This window comes from Antedon bifida, chromosome 4, assembly GCF_963402885.1.
Source record: "Antedon bifida chromosome 4, ecAntBifi1.1, whole genome shotgun sequence".
NCBI classification, from domain to species: Eukaryota; Metazoa; Echinodermata; class Crinoidea; order Comatulida; family Antedonidae; genus Antedon; species Antedon bifida.
In genome coordinates this window covers 1,557,055-1,576,196 of record NC_136229.1, presented here as the reverse complement: position 1 = coordinate 1,576,196, position 19,142 = coordinate 1,557,055, and the positions used below count along the sequence as shown (strand labels likewise).

At 34.3% G+C, this 19,142-nt stretch overlaps 1 protein-coding gene across 1 annotated transcript in view; it reads right to left on the bottom strand.

Annotated features, from left to right (window-relative positions):
- The window catches only part of LOC144840853 (uncharacterized), a 42,028-nt gene that overhangs the window by 15,294 nt on the left and 7,592 nt on the right, over positions 1–19,142 (bottom strand). Inside the window, exons 8-44 of the mRNA XM_078696900.1 lie at positions 18,625–18,873; positions 18,024–18,143; positions 17,381–17,647; positions 17,036–17,284; positions 16,680–16,928; positions 16,293–16,541; positions 15,556–15,804; positions 15,160–15,408; positions 14,101–14,361; positions 13,712–13,963; positions 13,195–13,446; positions 12,598–12,843; positions 12,124–12,366; positions 11,323–11,583; positions 10,760–11,002; positions 10,089–10,331; positions 9,745–9,987; positions 9,132–9,374; positions 8,666–8,908; positions 8,201–8,455; positions 7,625–7,861; positions 7,100–7,345; positions 6,661–6,906; positions 6,210–6,452; positions 5,644–5,883; positions 5,244–5,486; positions 4,906–5,160; positions 4,456–4,707; positions 3,045–3,302; positions 2,667–2,918; positions 2,313–2,570; positions 1,942–2,229; positions 1,576–1,833; positions 1,198–1,449; positions 833–1,090; positions 462–713; positions 95–352 (exon numbers count right to left, since the gene is read on the bottom strand). Of these exons, the coding sequence (XP_078553026.1) occupies positions 95–352; positions 462–713; positions 833–1,090; positions 1,198–1,449; positions 1,576–1,833; positions 1,942–2,229; positions 2,313–2,570; positions 2,667–2,918; positions 3,045–3,302; positions 4,456–4,707; positions 4,906–5,160; positions 5,244–5,486; positions 5,644–5,883; positions 6,210–6,452; positions 6,661–6,906; positions 7,100–7,345; positions 7,625–7,861; positions 8,201–8,455; positions 8,666–8,908; positions 9,132–9,374; positions 9,745–9,987; positions 10,089–10,331; positions 10,760–11,002; positions 11,323–11,583; positions 12,124–12,366; positions 12,598–12,843; positions 13,195–13,446; positions 13,712–13,963; positions 14,101–14,361; positions 15,160–15,408; positions 15,556–15,804; positions 16,293–16,541; positions 16,680–16,928; positions 17,036–17,284; positions 17,381–17,647; positions 18,024–18,143; positions 18,625–18,873 (9,162 nt within the window). The remainder of the gene's footprint in view (positions 1–94; positions 353–461; positions 714–832; positions 1,091–1,197; positions 1,450–1,575; positions 1,834–1,941; positions 2,230–2,312; positions 2,571–2,666; positions 2,919–3,044; positions 3,303–4,455; positions 4,708–4,905; positions 5,161–5,243; positions 5,487–5,643; positions 5,884–6,209; positions 6,453–6,660; positions 6,907–7,099; positions 7,346–7,624; positions 7,862–8,200; positions 8,456–8,665; positions 8,909–9,131; positions 9,375–9,744; positions 9,988–10,088; positions 10,332–10,759; positions 11,003–11,322; positions 11,584–12,123; positions 12,367–12,597; positions 12,844–13,194; positions 13,447–13,711; positions 13,964–14,100; positions 14,362–15,159; positions 15,409–15,555; positions 15,805–16,292; positions 16,542–16,679; positions 16,929–17,035; positions 17,285–17,380; positions 17,648–18,023; positions 18,144–18,624; positions 18,874–19,142) is intronic.

The following is a 19,142-nucleotide window of genomic DNA, read 5'->3' as shown; positions in this document are numbered from 1 at the left end:
ATATGCATTCACATTTAATAATACTAACAACTGTCAAAGCCACAATCCGCTTTAATTTACCAATAACCTCAGAGAAAAAAAGTATGTTACTTGCCTGTAACATTTACTGTAAAATAACAATTGGCCGAGTTGCCAAATATATCTTCAGCAAAATATTCTATTGTTGTTGTGCCAACATAAAATTCTTGTCCTGAACTATCATAGTTTGTACCAGAGCCAGTCACAATTACATCATACATTTCTGGACTGTTGTCTGTGATGCTCACTGACCAGCTGACCATTGCTTTATTTGACCCATTGGTAGTGAAGACATCAATATCACTGGGACACGAAACAACTGGTTGTTCTTTATCTAAAAATATTTGACAAAAAATGAATGTGTATAAAAAGACGATAGTAGAATTTTTTTCAGGTGTAAAAATTTAGTTTTATAATTATTAAGTGAAGTAGAAAAGTCTTACCAATTACAATGACATAAAAAGTACATTCTGCCATATTTCCATACACATCAGTAGCTTCACATGTTACATTCTGTCTTGTCACTGGCCAGATGACATCAAATTGATCACCAGATTCTCTACTACAGGTCCAAGTGACATTGCCTGAGTTGTCACTTACTGATACATTCCATGAGACAGTGGAATATGCTTGACCAGGATCAGTTAATGCTACATCAATGTTGTCAGGACATGTTAACATAGGTTCATCGTCATCTAAGAACAAATAAAAAAAAAATGTAATATATGCATTTACCTTTATTGATACCAAATCTGTCAAAGCCACAATCAGCTTATTTACCAATAACCTCGGAGTAAAAAAGTATGTTACTTGCCTGCAACATTTACTGTAAAAGAACAATTGGCCGAGTTGCCAAATATGTCTTCAGCAAAATATTCTATTGTTGTTGTGCCAACATAAAATTCTTGTCCTGAACTATCGTAGTTTGTACCAGAGCCAGTCACAATTACATCATACATTTCTGGACTGTTGTCTGTGATGCTCACTGACCAGCTGACCATTGCTTTATTTGACCCATTGGTAGTGAAGACATCAATATCACTGGGACACGAAACAACTGGTTGTTCTTTATCTAAAAATATTGGACAAAAAATGAATGTGTATAAAAAAGACGATATTAGAATTTTCAGGTGTAAAAAGTTAGTTATATAATTATTAAGTGAAGTAGAAAAGTCTTACCAATTACAATGACATAAAAAGTACATTCTGCCATATTTCCATACACATCAGTAGCTTCACATGTTACATTTTGTCTTGTCACTGGCCAGATCGCATCAAATTGATCACCAGATTCTCTACTACAGGTCCAAGTTACATTCCCAGAGTTGTCACTTACTGATACATTCCATGAGACAGTGGAATATGCTTGACCAGCATCAGTTATTGCTACATCAATGTTGTCAGGACATGTTAACATAGGTTCATCATCATCTAAGGACAAAAAAACCCAAAATGTTTTAAATATATGCATTCACATTTAATAATACTAACAACTGTCAAAGCCACAATCCGCTTTAATTTACCAATAACCTCAGAGAAAAAAAGTATGTTACTTGCCTGTAACATTTACTGCAAAAGAACAATTGGCCGAGTTGCCAAATATGTCTTCAGCAAAATATTCTATTGTTGTTGTGCCAACATAAAATTCTTGTCCTGAACTATCATAGTTTGTACCAGAGCCAGTCACAATTACATCATACATCTCTGGACTGTTGTCTGTGATGCTCACTGACCAGCTGACCATTGCTTTATTTGACCCATTGGTAGTGAAGACATCAATATCACTGGGACACGAAACAACTGGTTGTTCTTTATCTAAAAATATTGGACAAAAAATGAATGTGTATAAAAAAAGATGATATTAGAATTTTCAGGTGTAAAGAGTTAGTTATATAATTATTGAGTGAAGTAGAAAAGTCTTACCAATTACAATAACATAAAAAGTACATTCTGCCATATTTCCATACACATCAGTAGCTTCACATGTTACATTTTGTCTTGTCACTGGCCAGATCGCATCAAATTGATCACCAGATTCTCTACTACAGGTCCAAGTTACATTCCCAGAGTTGTCACTTACTGATACATTCCATGAGACAGTGGAATATGCTTGACCAGGATCAGTTAATGCTACATCAATGTTGTCAGGACATTCTAACATAGGTTCATCATCGTCTAAGAACAAAAAGACCCAAAAAAGTTGTAATATATATGCATTCAAATGTTACCAACTCTGGCAAAGTCACAATTAGCTAAATTAGCAATAATACCTCACATTAAAAAATGTTACTTGCCTGCAACATTTACTGTAAAAGAACAATTGGCCGAGTTGCCAAATATATCTTCAGCAACATATTCTATTGTTGTTGTGCCAACATAAAATTCTTGTCCTGAACTATCATAGTTTGTACCAGAGCCATTCACAATTACATCATACATTTCTGGACTGTTGTCTGTGATGCTCACTGACCAGCTGACCATTGCTTTATTGGACCCATTGGTAGTGAAGACATCAATATCATTAGGACAGGAAAGAACTGGTTGTTCTTCATCTAAAAACATTTGACAATATCATTCATATATATTTAAAAAAAACATAAAGGGATATTTTGCTTGGTATAAAATTCATGATTAGGTAAAGTACTTACCAATTACAATAACATAGAAAGTACATTCTGCCGTATTTCCATACACATCAGTAGCTTCACATGTTACATTCTGTCTTGTCACTGGCCAGATGACATCAAATTGATCACCAGATTCTCTACTACAGGTCCAAGTTACATTGCCCGAGTTGTCACTTACTGATACATTCCATGAGACAGTGGAATATGCTTGACCAGGATCAGTTAATGCTACATCAATGTTGTCAGGACATGTTAACATAGGTTCATCATCATCTAAGAACATAAAAACCCAAAATGTTTTAAATATATGCATTCACATTTAATAATACTAACAACTGTTAAAGCCACAATCCGCTTTAATTTACCAATAACCTCAGAGAAAAAAAGTATGTTACTTGCCTGTAACATTTACTGTAAAAGAACAATTGGCCGAGTTGCCAAATATGTCTTCAGCAAAATATTCTATTGTTGTTGTGCCAACATAAAATTCTTGTCCTGAACTATCATAGTTTGTACCAGAGCCAGTCACAATTACATCATACATCTCTGGACTGTTGTCTGTGATGCTGACTGACCAGCTGACCATTGCTTTATTGGACCCATTGGTAGTGAAGACATCAATATCACTGGGACACGAAACAACTGGTTGTTCTTTATCTAAATGGAATGAAACAAATGCAATAGATGGTGATGAAGAAACCTGAAAGTGCATAGTATAGATATTTTGAAAACACATTAGGATGGAATAAAGAAAAGAAGTTTGGTTAAAAAACATAAACAAACGATTTTAAAGAACCTAGTACATCTTTCGAGACGAGTAGGGAGTTACCATTACCATTGAAATAAGCTAAAATTAAATCACAAACTACTTTTTGATATCTATTTTTGAGACACAATTTATATGTTAGTGCTCCTCCGTTTAACAAATCTTGGATCCACCCATACCTTGTAATTTTGGATTCAATCAGTGGCGTAACATAGAGACCTGAAGCCCCTGGTTTAGTAACCCCAAGTTTTAGCCTTTTCCGACATATTTTAATGCCTGATTTTTCCTCTGGGCTCTGCTAAGGGCCCCTGGGTTTAGCCAATGCTGTAATATATAAAACAGATTGCTTGTAAATAAATCTGTGTAGAAATCATGATTGTGATCAAGAACAACTGATTCAAACGGCGAGTAATTTGAAGCAGTCCTCCTTTTCAACATAATGCACAATTCTACATTGCAGATTCAAAGCAGTTTGCTGAATTTATATTACAATTTGGATAATTCTAACTGGTTGTCTTTACACAATGGCAATGGCCAAACAAAAATTACAGCCTAATGAAAGATATTTGCCATGTAAGTTCACCAAGGTGTATTCCTGAACTAACAACTAAAGACATATAGCAAAATTTAGCTCTAATTAAAGATGAAACTTTTAAGATTAATCAGAATTTGACAATGTAAATGATAGTTCTCCTATGATGCCCCAAATAGGCATGAGTATAGTGTGTGCAGCTACAATACATAAAGACTAAAATGTTTGCAATATCTCTCTGGAACACTGTGTTTACGTAATTCAAGTTTTAAAAAAACAACACAAACAAATAATTGTACTTTTATTAAACATATTACAAACATATGGAAAAACTGAAAGGCACTATACATACGAAATACTGAACGTATTATAAGATTTTAAACAAAGCAATGGTTTTTATTAAGAAGATTAACAACAACACACAATCTATACCAATAATACATGGTAATCTTTATTAATAAAAGGTTATCTCAAACTTCTTCATGATAATGAACTTGTCAGTAACCACCTACCAAACACTTTAACATAGAAAGTACAATCTGCCGTATTTCCATACACATCAGTGGCTTCACATGTTACATTTTGTCTTGTCACTGGCCAGATCACATCAAATTGATCACCAGATTCTCTACTACAGGTCCAAGTTACACTTCCAGAGTTGTCACTTACTGATACATTCCATGAGACAGTGGAATATGCTTGACCAGGATCAGTTAATGCTACATCAATGTTGTCAGGACATTCTAACATAGGTTCATTGGCATCTAAAAAAAATAAAGATTCTTATTTCTCTTTCTATTAAATTGTCTGTTGTAAGATATTTAATGATTAAATTAATTAAAAACACAATCAATGACTGTACTTCACATATAAAAAGCAAAAGTTTAACATTAAGTCAAGAAAACAAGTCTTCAGGGCAATAACTTTTTGTTATAACTTTATAGTATGACTACATCCATTACCAGTAATCTCCACCTGGAATGTGCATACATCAACATTTCCAGATTCATCCGTCGCTGTATACGTAACAGTAGTTATTCCAACAGGAAACGAAGCTGGTGGGTCACTACTTCCTGATATCACAACAGTCACTGGTTGGTTAGAATTATCTGTGTAGGTTGGTGGCGTCCAGGTGATACCATTTGCTATGTTGTCCATATCATCAGTAGTGTTTGTGATGTCACTGGGACAGTCCATTGTTACAGGTGGTTGGTCATCTGTAAAACAATGTATGTATGATTAAGTGTAGGTTTGCTATTATAAACCAATTACTCATGTTAGCAAACAATTAATAACTTACCTGTGATATTGATATAAAACGTGCAGGTAGCCTCATTTCCAGATGGGTCAGTAAATGTGTAGACAACTGTATGCTCTCCAGTTTCAAAATTATCTCCAGGACTAAAATAACTTGACTGCATTGGCGTACCATCGTTATCAGTTGCTGTGGGTTCCGTCCATGTTACTGAAGTATAATTTTGATTTAGATCCGTTGTTTGTGTTATATTATCAGGACAGTTTGAAATTACTGGATCTTCTGGATCTGAAAAGTTGATATAGAATATTTAATTTCAATCCACTTATTAAGCTTCTTTGTGATGTTAAGCCACAACTAAGAAAAATTAGAATTGAATAAAAATAAACTAAGTTTATGCACTCTCTCACCTTCATCCTTTGACATTAATGTAAAGTATACATACCAGTTATAGTCACAGTGAAGGCACACATTTCAATGTTGCCAGAGTTGTCAGTCACCGTTACCATAACATTTGTGTCGCCAATTTCGAAAGCGGTTCCAGATGGAGGGGAAGATGTGACATCAGCTACTCCATCATTATCACTGTTTGTTGGAGTAGACCATAAAACAGAGACTGTGTCATCACCAGTAGCTGTGTCCATTGATGCGATTGTAGGACATGTAACATTTGGATTCTGTTGATCTTAAAATGTAAAGAAAACAAATTAGTTATCCTTAGGAAAATAATACTGTATTTTGAGTACACCCCTATACTTGAAATCTCTACCCTTAAACTTTAACTAGGCCTACTACTACAATTGATGAATTTAGTCTAAATTTGTATAGACATCAATCATCAGATCAGCCATTATGGCAGAATGGCTGAGCTTAAAGGTTAAAAACCCTCAAACTTTCTTTTGAATGTTATTTTTAAAATAAATTGAATGGATTTGAAATTCAATATCATAGATGTGAAAATAAACACCATCATAATAATGTAGTCATGCATTGGTTTTTGAAAGAACTTACCTGTAATGTTGACAAGAAAATAACACACAACTGTGTTTCCAGAGCTATCAGTAGCCAAATATGTGACATTGGTAACCCCAATGGCAAACATGAACGGAGAGGTGTGAGATGAGCTAACGTCTGGTACACCATTATTGTCAGTTGCTGTAGGAGCAGTCCAGCTTTGCTCAGAAGTGTTCTCATCAAAATCAGTAGTGTCTTCAATATCAGTAGGGCAATTTTGGAACTCTGGTGGTTCATCATCTAAAATAATAATGATATTTCTTATAAACCGGGCAGTTAACACACATTTACAACATATTTTAATGGAGCAGTAGCTTGGTGGTTAATGTGCTTACCTACCAATCCCAATGCCCAGGGTTCAATCCTAACCTAGTGTCAGGGTTGTAATTTTTTCTACTCCAATCTCTCAAACATTCATTCAATGAAAGTAATATCAATCTATCAGTACCTGAAATTGTTACGGTAAATATACATTGGCCGAGATTTCCAGATCCATCAGTAAAGTTATATTCCACTGTTGCCATTCCAAATTCAAAGACATCGTTTGGTGAATGAGATGACATTATCATTGGTTCTTCATATGAATTGTCAGTGGCTGTTGGTTCTGTCCAGTTGACGTTACTGGTATTTGTTCCTATATCTACCATTTGTGTTATGTCAGCTGGACAGTTCATAATACTTGGAACTTCATCATCTATATCAAACATATACTTATCATTAGTAATAATTAGAAATTGGGGATTGTAAAGTTAATGTGTAACAGCTCCTGGATGGCATGTGCTTATTAACGAACCACTCCTCATTTTATGGTATAGTGCATGTCTTTCATCTACATTATTGGTAATATAATTGCAATATTTTCTGGTTTTTAAGGGGAGTTTGCCTACCTATAACCAATACATCAAAAGTACAGGTTGCTTCATTGCCAGCTCCATCTGTAGCTGTGGCTGTCACTGTAACAGTTCCAATGTAGAATTCATCATTTGGATTGTTTGAACTAGCAATTGTGGGTGTAACTAACGAGTTGTCTATTGCTACTAGCATGTCCCATGTTATAGTTGTGTAATTAACTGTGGCATCAGTAGTTCCATTTAGTTCACCTGGACAATTTATAAACTCCGGTGGTTCCATATCTAGAAAAAATGTACAAGAAGCAGTGTCTAATTATCTATGGTAAAATTAAATATATTATTAAAAAGTGTTAAGTTTATGATTAAACAGTAGGGAAGAATGAATGTCAACACCAAGATCTTCTCAGATAGTCTCTGTGTACTGTACCTTGAATCCAATCACTCTTCTAACTGTTAACCTTGTTGTATTGGTCCATTCTTGGCATGGATTTGACAACATACCACTGTATCATGCAATAGAAATATTTGATTATCATTTGTGTTTAAATCATTTAGCTTTACCTCCAATTGTGACAACAAATGTACAATTAGCCTCATTCCCAGCCGCATCCGACGCAGTAAAAGTGACAGCAGTATCACCAAAATTGAACATTGAACCCGAAGGAATGTCAAAACTTTGAGAAGTTACATTAACGTTGTCAGTTACAGTTGCTGTGTAGTTTACTATAGCTGTTGCGGCGCCCTCAGTTGAGTTGGCGGTTATATTACTTGGGCAAGTAACAACAGGATCCTCAGTATCTTGAATCAAACAAGTTAATTTTGCATAAAAATTAAAGATTATTATTTCTAATAGAAAAATCAGTGATGAATAAAGGCTATTAATCTGACCCCTTTAAATCTGCCAATGAAAGTAAACAAAAATAAAGAGAGAACCCTATTAAATTTCAAGAAATGAATTACTAGAATTGTACATAATAAAATAAAGTTTTTATAGAGGTTATTCAAAAGCTTATATGCAAATGATATGCAAATCTCTATATAATGAATAAATTAAGGCCATAACCAATAATTTCACAAATTTCATAAGTAAATGTACACAAAGGTATCAATTCAAAAGTCTGAAAAATTTTTCCTTACCAATAATTGTTATAAAAAATGTGCAATATCCAATGTTCATTGCTGCATCTGTAGCGTAATACTCCACCTCTGTAGTTCCGAGTTGAAATGTATATGTATTAGAAAAAATATTATTTCCTGAATCAATAAATAGCCCAGGTACGTTATCATTGAATGCTGGTGGCGTCCATGCGACATTATCCCTTGTACTCACTCCCATATCTGTACGGTAGGTGCTATTGCCTGGACAGCTAGTAGGTACTGGAGCTTCAATATCTATGAATAAATAAGTACTGTACATTGGCATATATCTGGAATGGTTTTCAGTAGTTATCAAGGAACCGCAAAAACATTGCAGGGGTTTAGATTTGTTCTGCTTGATTAAAACTTTAATCATTAATTCATTTGTATAGGTATACATTTTACACTGTGATAAACATAGTGACTATAAACCAATTGGCATCATGGTCCTTATAATGTACTTACCAATAATTGTAACTATGAATTCACATGAGGCTAAATTTCCTGAAGGGTCTGTGAAATTATATGTAACTGTAGTGTTATCCAGATCAAATGTTGAGCCATTTGTGTGTGACTGAGAGACAAAAACACTTCCTGAGTTTTCTGTTACTGTTGGTTCTATCCAGTAGGTAACTCGATCTGGTTCGCCCTCGTCTGTTGACAATGTGAAATCCTCAGGACAATCACTCACAAACGGGGCCTCAGTATCTATTAATTCAGATTAAATCATCATCAAACAATTAATTTAATTTCAGTTGTCAACTTTCTACTTTACCACACATTTTTACAATAAGTTACAAAAGTTACAAATCTTTATTTACAGAGAACTAGGCAAAAACTTTAACTAAGTTGCAAAGCAAGTTTCAAGCCGCTGCTGTTAATTCCGCTGCTGGTCTGAAAGAAAGAATAGTATATTGGTCTATTGACATACCTTCAACGGTTATGTTAAATGTACAGTTTTCCATGTTACCACTTGGATCAGTTGCTTGATAAGAGACAACTGTGGTACCAATTGAAAAGGTGCTTCCATTCATATAGTCTACAGCTAGATCAACATTGCCATTACTGTTATCAGTGGTAGTTGGTGAACTCCATGTAACAGACGTGTCTAGTTGTCCTGCATCAGCACTAACCGTTACATCCGCTGGACAGTTTATAACTGGTTTTTCAATATCTTAATGTTTAAAAAAAATGTATTCACTGTGAGTTTATTGCAATTATTTTGTTATTATTATTATTATTATTATTTATTGAGGAATTCGATTTTTAGGAACCAGCATTGGGCTGTCAATATTGAATTAAGAAAGAGGATTTAAAACAAACAAGAGCCAGAATTAGCCAAAAAAAAAATCATCTTAACTTAGTTTTTTTCCAAAATACCAATTTTAAATATTTATGGATGAAGTCCACTCATCATAAAAAGAACTTCATAACCTCATTAAGCAAAAAAGATATTAATTGTCAGCCCATGCCCTGCCATTGGCAGGTAACCAATTAGGTGCAATAGGTTATATAGAAATAATACTAAGAAAAAGAATACATACCTGTAATGTTGACAATGAACATGCATTCATTCATATTCATATTTGCATCAGTAAATGTAAAAGTAACCGTTTCAAATCCAATACCAAATCCATCACCTGACGTTGCTGTTTGAACTGTTGTAAAGAAACCACTGTTGTCTTCAGCAACAGGTGGCAACCATGTGATGTTCGCATAGGGTAGACCAGGTTCAGTGTTATTGTGTATATCGTCTGGGCAGAACGTTACTTCTGGGTCTTCAAAATCTAAAAACAGTATGATAAATTTTATTTCACAAATTAAATTTGTTCAACCATATTTATATACACACATCAACTATAAGAACAATTTTGTGACCTGTACCTACCATTAATAGTTATAGTGAAGGAGCAAGAGTCTTCATTTGAGTATATATCTTCAAATGAATAAGTTACTTCATGCACTCCAATTTCAAAAACGGTTGGAATGGTATGACTTTCTGTTACAGTAACCATTTCGTAGGAATTATCCATAAATGTTGGATACTGCCAAGTAATATTGGTAGAGTTTGCATTCATAGATGTGTTGACATTGAAACTTGCTGGACAATTGAATGTTGGTGGCTCATCATCTGGAATATTAAAGAATAGTACATTTTTAATAAAAGGTCAAGTATCAACTGTGGTTAATAGGGAGCTTTCGATTTGATGTGTCGTGAGTTGTCACCTGGACCTAGAAACCAACCAAATAAAGTGGGGAAGCACATCCTAACTTCTCCATATACAATAGCCAAACTTGCCCCTATGTTGTCAATCATCACAAATCAAAATCTCCCTTTTTGTTTAATAATCTAATCAATCAATCTCCGGTTCAAGGGTTCAAATTCTTGCTCAGAATTTTCCTTATGGAAATCTGTATTTTTTTTACATTGTGTAATTGGTGCTTAAAGGGTGTTTAATTGGTGTTTGACTGATGTTTAATTGGTGTTTAACTGGTATTTAATAAGTGTATAATTGTGGGATGTGTATGTATTTGTATTTCAATCTTGTACGAGCTAACCTGTTACGTTTACTGTAAAATTACAAGTTGCAGTATTTTCATATATATCTTCAGCTGTGTATGTCACCAAAGTTTCACCAATGTAGAAATCACTACCACTACTGTGTGTTGAGACAAGGCTTCCTATTCCTGTATTGTCAGTTGCTGTGGGTTCTGTCCAGGTGGCAGCAGTGTAGTTCACACCAGAAGACGTTGTCAGATTCTGATCAGGAGGACAGTCATTAATAACAGGAGGTTCCTTGTCTGTAAAATTATTTTTACACTGTTAGTGGCGATATAACATAAATCTATCAAAGATATACAAAAGTACTGTTGAATTCAGTACTATTGAGCAACATAAACTTTATTATCCTGAATAAGGGCAACTTGCAGTGCAGTAACAAGATAACTACTATTTTTATTTTAGTATACTTTACATTAATGACACATGTACAAACATATGAAGTTATTTTAATTGGCAATTGACATAAGACGGCTAAGATATTGTGTTACACCTATTCTTACCACTACTGCGATTGTGGAAACAATCCACTTTGTTCAATTCTAGTAAAAAGGACAGTTACCTTCAACTATGATATAAAATGTACAGGAAGCTAGGTTCCCTGCAGTATCTTCAGCTGTGTAGGTTTGCTCAAATGGTGTACTACCAGTAACAGCAATATTTACAGGAGGAGTGATGTCAGGACTTGCTATTGGACTTGTAGGGAGAAGTTCTACATTGTCAGTGGGTACAGGTACTGTCCAATATAGAAAGCCTGATGAAGTCCCTGGTTGTGTTTCTGCTGTTATATTATCAGGGCATGTAATATTAGGATTTTCCTGATCTGAAAGAGAAACAAACTAAGATAATAACACATACAACATAAATTTGTCATACTAAAAGAAACACATAATTCAATTTCTTTTGTGGTTTTATTCTACATAAAATAATATTTTTTTAGGAAAATGTCATTATATTAGCATAAATATTATTTTAGGAAATCATGGTTGTAAAATAGAATACAGTACAGTAGTAGAAGAAGTTTAGGAGAAGTAGAAGTTTGGGAGATGATTTACAGGTTGTTATTGTAAATATAGAGTAATTGTCTCTTGAAATTAATGCCATAAATATTATGTTAAAAAGATACTTATAAACAACATCTTTAAAATATATTATCAATACCAATCGCATATTATGGGATCAAACCAGAATTAGTCCGACTGCAGTTAATGCAGTAACTACATTTTTAAAGATTGTTTCATTGTAGAAGTTTATGAGGCAGTCACTGCAATAAATAAACAGTGTATAAACTTATAAAAAATGAAACAAATTGTAGTTACTGCAGTATCTGCAGTAGAATCATATTGACATGATCTGGACGCACCTTCAACTGTAATGACAAATTCACAGGTTGCATTGTTATTGGAATCATCATAAGCGACGTACACAACAGTGTATGTAGAAATATTGTAAATCTGATTGGGGTAATAATTCTGTACAGTTCTGTTGACACCATTGTTGTCCATGGCAACAGGTTCAACCCAAGACACAACTGCTGTTGCTAATCCAGGATCTGTTCCAACAGTAAACGATTCAGTACAGTTTTCAAAATAAGGCGATTCAAAATCTAGTCAAAGAAAAAAAAACATGTTGCATGAAACATGAGCATAAAGCCCAAGAACTGATAAGGGCAATGGTGCTAACTAGCTTTAGGTCTGGCTAACTGAGCATCAGGGCTGGCTAACTACAGTAGCAACAGGTATAGCTAACTAGCATCAGCGCTGATTAACTAGCACCAAGTATAGTCAACTAGCATCAGAATTAATAACAAAGATCATATTGTAATTTCAACATTTACCTCTAACAGTTACTACAAATGTGCATGTAGCCACATTGCCATAAACATCAATTGCTGTATATATTATAACAAATGTTCCAATATTAAACTCGTCACCACTCATCTTTCGAGAAGAAAAAAGTAATACAGCCAACCCAGAATTGTCAGATACTTCAGCTTCCGTCCAGTTGACAAAAGCGGTTGAACTTCCATTTCGAAGCATAATAAGTGTATCATTTGGACAGGTAAGATCCGGCATAACATTATCTATAACATATAGAAAAAATGTCAATTTTGTAATCTTGTGATTGTACAAAACCAGTATAGGAAAGCATAATACAGTAATGTTAGAGTATAATAAATATAAATCAAACATTTGTAAAAAACTACTTTACTGTTTATAAACCCCTAGAATATGGAATTTATTTTAATTTCTGCCTAGAACAAAATAATCAAGGCAAACACCTAGAAAATGAAATCAAGTTTGTGGAATGTCTTTACTAGAAATGTGTATGTGCACCTTTGTCAATATAGTACTTTACGCTGTACAGCAGTTGTGTTCAGTTCTAGTGGGAACTACATTTAACACAGTTAATAGTCTAATGTATGTTCCATTACCTATAACTTCAATGTTAAAAGAACATGTAGTGTTCACATTGCCCGAACCATCTGTAGCATTAACATAAACGGTGTGATTGCCAATAGACAATGTTGCGCCTTGCTGTATACTGGTGGTGATGTTAGGGTTTACACCAGAGTTATCTGTAGCGGTAGTAGTTGGTGACCACATTACAGATGTAGAATCCATTGTGGTGTCTGTGTAGTCCACAACATCGCTAGGACACAACGTAATTATTGGTGCTTCATTATCTGTACAAAAAATAAATTGCAATCTTAAAAAACAATTTTTTGACTTTTGTGAATCTTTCTGATATTTATGACGACACCACCATTAAAGCTTCTTATAATGGGGTACCTTTTATATATAAGTTGATTAAAAAGTACAAAATATCATGAGAAACTTTAATTGATTGTTCTACTGGCCAATACAAATACAATTCCTGATTTCATGTTAAAAATAACGCCACACTACTTCTATACATCTAATATTTTAATACTTGACTAAAAAACATACCTTCAACAGTAATGGTAAAAGTACATGTTGTATTAACATTATCATATGGGTCAGTGGCTGTGTACTCTACTACTGTTTCACCAGCTGGGAATTCAAACGTGGTTTGGTTGTGAGTGCCAACGATGTCTGGTATAGCTCCAGAGTTGTCTGTAGCTGTTGGTTCCATCCAGGTTGCCAGGCCTGTAGGTTCTCCCTCTGTTGTGTTAACTGACTGATCATCAGGACACATTGTAAACACTGGGGCTTCTTCATCTGTAATTAAAAACAGCATTTTCAGTTAATGCAGTATGTTTGTTTATTGGCCTACTTACATTGCTGTATTTGAGTTATCGGACCATCAAAATGATTTTTACTTAAATTGTATATCTTTGCAAAACTGTACTACATACCTGTGACATATATGTTAAATGTACACATTCCTGTATTCATTGACAAGTCAGTTGCATTTATAGTTATCATTGTTGCTCCTATACTAAATTCAGTGGCAGCGTTGCTGATCTGTGATTCACTGATACTAAGATCGATAGTAGAATCAACGTTATCCGTGAATGTTGGTGAAGTCCACGTCACATCAGTGGCAACATCGTCGCCGCTATCTGTAGTTACGTTCTGATCATTTGGACAATCATCTGTCATGGGCATCTCATCATCTGTTGTTTTAAAAAATACATTTTGATTATTTGGTTATAGGACTATCTTATAATATTTTGAGAATGATAGCATTTTTGTTAATAGGGAGGTTTCGCAACCTTACGAATACGATAACGAAAACGGATACGTCATACATTTGTGAAACTTTTGAGCTGATCCCCATTTCATATTCGTAAAGCGTATCACCAGTCATATTCGTAACTACAAAACGAGTATAGTTTTTTATCTATTTTGCACATTTTGCATTTGAATTAGGAATGATTCATGATTATAATATAATTATAGATTTATTGAAAGTAATTTACTAAAGTAATTTACTAAAATGCCAGGTCAATTTAGATAAATAGCAGTTTTTAAAGTCCTCACTCGCTTTGATGTTACGCTAGGCATAGGCAGCCAAGCACCAAGCAACACGTACCTGCGCTTCGCTCAAATTTACCGCAGTCATATTTTGGATGCGCCTCGATATTTCGTTGCCACGCGAAACAGATTTTTTTATGGCTTACGAAAACGAATACGTGTGCGTGACGTATCCGTTTTCGTTATCGTATTCGTAAGATTGCGAAACCTCTCTATTATATGTAAACTAAACTACTTTAGTATATACAATTGCAACTTTAGGAAAGGATCTTCTCTAGGGTATAATCAGAGAGAATGCATTTATTGTAATGTTGTTTTTTTTATTTTTATTGTCATTGAATGTTGTTTTGAGGGATTTGATTGAGGACATCTTTTATGTTAAAACTCATATTTATCTGAAGATATTAATTAAACTATATAAACCTAAAATTAAATACCTGTTATAGTAATGACAAAAACGCATGTATAATTCATGTTCCCGGCAGCATCCGATGCATTTATCTGCACGACAGTGTCACCAAATTCAAAGATATCGCCTGAGTTGTGACTACGCATATACATTGGAGTTTCGTTGGAATTATCCATAGCCTCTGCACTCATCCATTCCACAGTTGTTGAGTTTACTCCTTGATCTGTTGTAGATGTGTTGTCCGACGGACAAAAGGTAAACACCGGAGCTTCATCATCTAAACAACGATTATAAACGTTTTTGAAATAAATATGGAATATGTTTTCATTTTGCAAAGGTGATACATACTGATGTCATGTGGCAACGGAACAGTAACGGCACAATCTTCCGTTCCATGAAACAGAAAATATGAATGTAGCTTTACCTGTAACATTAACAAAGAACTGGCATGTTGTATTAACGTTTTCCGCCATGTCAGTTGCATTATATTTGACAAGAGTAGATCCAATTGGGAATGTGCCACCACCATAAAAGTTTGATAGAATCGTCGGAGGGTCACCAGAGTTATCGGTTGCTTCTACAGTTGTCCAGTTGACAACTGCTGATGGAAGATCTGGATCGGTTCCTATCATTATATCCGATGGACATTCCTTGAATACTGGCGGTTCATTATCTACAAAAGAAACGTTTGTAAATATTGGTTTACAGTTTAATATTATCTCCAGTGCCCTCTTATGTGTTGCATAGTTGAATAGTTCCTATTGCGCTTCTCAATTCTGAGAAGAACTATACTGTAGCAACAACCACACTGTGTTTTTATTATTGCTTCAACAGAGTAATTACTGCAGCAACCACAGACGGTGCTTCAGGTAAACTACAGGTATATTATATTGCGAATACTACACCAAAATGGTATTACAGCAAATGATATACTGCTGTGACCAAAGAAGAATTACCTATGCAACTATAACAGCAGTATTACAGCAGAAAGATACAATTTCTGCAAAAAAAAGTTAATTTCTCAAACAAAATGATTGGCTCACCATTAATAGTAATTGAAAATTCGCAGGAAGTGTTGACATTACATCATAACACCAAATTGTTAAAAAAACAATTTCTGCAAAAAAAAAGTTAATTTCTCAAACAAAATGATTGGCTCACCATTAATAGTAACTGAAAATTCGCAGGAAGTGTTGACATTACCGGCAGGATCAGTAGCATTGAACATAACATCAGTTGTGCCAATTGGAAAGGTTGCTCCAGATTCATGAGAACCATCTATCGTAACAGTCAGCAGAGAGTTATCAACAGCAGTTACATCTGACCAGGTGACTACAGCAGTTGGGAGACTAGGATCGGTTTCACTCGTAATGTCACTCGGGCAACTTGTAAACTCTGGAGGCTCCATGTCTGTAACAAAAATAATAATATAGTATTATTTCAAAGTTATTCTTTTCACTGTAAATAGAAGATTTTTACAAAGACTCGTAGTAGATTTTATTTATTAGTTGCTTCCAAAAATGTACATATATTTTCTATTTTATTTACCCATGATTGTAATATTGAAAGAACATGTTTCATTAACATTGCCGGCTGCATCTGTTGCATTGTATTCTACTGTAGTAACACCAATTGGAAATGCAAAACCACTGTCATAGTTTGATAAAATGGTTGGTTGCTCATTTGAGTTGTCTGTAGCTGTCACGTTATCCCATGTTTCAACATATGTTGAAGATCCCGGATCGGTCTCAGATGTAATGTCAACTGGACATGAGGTAAATACCGGGGCTTCGTTATCTAATAGTAAAGAAATTAAAAACATAAGGTAATCAATATCTCATACGGTACAAATATTAATCATAAAATAACAATATCTGGGAAAATTATGTTTAATTTTATCTTACCTGTTATATTAACTCTGAATGAGCAGGAATCGTTAGTGTTGCCTGACATATCTGTAGCATTGTACATGACCAGAGTTGAGCCAATCGGAAAGCTTGTACCATTCTCGTAATTACTGTCTATTGTAGGTTTGACACCAGAATTGTCCGTAGCTTCGACGGCACCCCACGTGATTGCTGCGTCTGCAGAGCCGGGGTCAGTGGTATTCATGATGTCACCCGGACAGTCCGTGAAATCTGGTTTTTCATCATCTAATTTTCATTAATAAAAAAAAATTATTACATTATTTTAACATTTTGAACCGACTGATTACTGGGAATGACATTTTTATAAACAAAACTTTATACCTTTGACTGTTACAGAAAATGTACACGTTCCAGTATTTCCACTAGGATCTGTTGCTATGTATGTATTAGTAATAGTAGTAGTAAGGCCGGACGTCAAAGCAACTTGATCTCCAATGTCATAGTTTGAGACAATCGATATAGCACATTGGTTGTCCTCATCTACCGTTGGTTCAACCCATGATAGCGTTGCAAAGTTTTCATTGGGATCTGTTGCAACAGTTTGATCTGGCGGACAGTAAGTGAACGTTGGACTATCCGAATCATCAACTGAAAACGACAAAGGGAAAAAAAAGCTCAATATTATAAATAAAACTTGAAGAAATATGGTGGTGATATGCCCAAATACGGTAGTGTTATGTCCATATATGGGCACATCACTTTTTTTTGTCACATAAAGTTTGATAGTGTAGACAGAGCTTTAGCGTAAAAGAATGATGTATAAACACGTGGTCAATAATCTATGCATGCAAAAAAGAAGGGAGCTTCACGATAGGAGTAGAAGTTTGACAACATGGAACAATATCTAACTTCAAATTAAATATAAATGGGTGTTATTGTTTACCTCACATTACAGACTAAAAATTATTATCTTATACCAGAAAAAAAGTAAAAAGGCGATTGAACCACCGAAGAACATACTTACATATTTCACATACAAAAGATAGAATATCATTACAGCTTTGATCGTTCCAGCCCCACTGGTTTGCATACATTTCAATACAATCTTCATCACCTAAGTTATTTGGTTCAGCAGTACGAAAATCTGCAAATTTCCATTAATTTGGTATTTATATTACAAAAAATTACGTTATAGTAGATACTTAAATATATGATTATCAGTGGTGGTTACATTACTTTGAAATAGTGGTGGGGAAGGAGAGAAAAAATAAAAAAAGTGTTTTTTTACACATTTAGATTTTAAAGTAATTCCAATTGTGCTACAGGCTATTCATAGACCATTTTAAAGTAATTCCAATTGTGCTGCAGGCTATTCATAGACCATTTTAAAGTAATTCCAATTGTGCTACAGGCTATTCATAGACCATTTTAAAGTAATTCCAATTGTGCTACAGGCTATTCATAGACCATTTTAAAGTAATTCCAATTGTGCTACAGGCTATTCATAGACCATTTTAAAGTAATTCCAATTGTGCTGCAGGATATTCATAGACCATCTTAACCAAGTTGTTCAAATATATTTGTTTACTTTAACACTGTATAATATTGTAAATGTCAAGTCTTACTTGTATAATTGGTGCATTCCCCAGTTTCTACCCAAACAAATAGCCCTTCTTCATCTTTATCTCTTAAACCAATCCATGCTTTTGAGGAAATAAGTGAACCAATAAAATCATTTTCTGCTTGACTGCTTATCACAACAAGATCAGCTCCATGATTCTGGCAGGTTGATCTAGCTGTTTGCCAATTAGCGTTATCATCGCTAAAGTATCTATAACAGCTTCCATTGTATGCTGTCCAATCAGGTGGGCAAGCTAAATATAAACAGTAGAATAGTATAAAATGTGAATTTAATAATAATACTGTATTTATTAGGTCAGCAATGAAAAATAAACATGAGGGGAAATGGGCTAAAGCCCAAATGGATTCTGCACTCACTCCATACAATAGTTAAATAAACGATGTTATTATACATCCATGAAACCTTTATATCAAAGGAGATTAAACAATTGTAATACAAATATAACTATACATAAATAAAGTGTTTTGTTAGAGCAGCCTTAAATATTGAAATTGTTGGTGA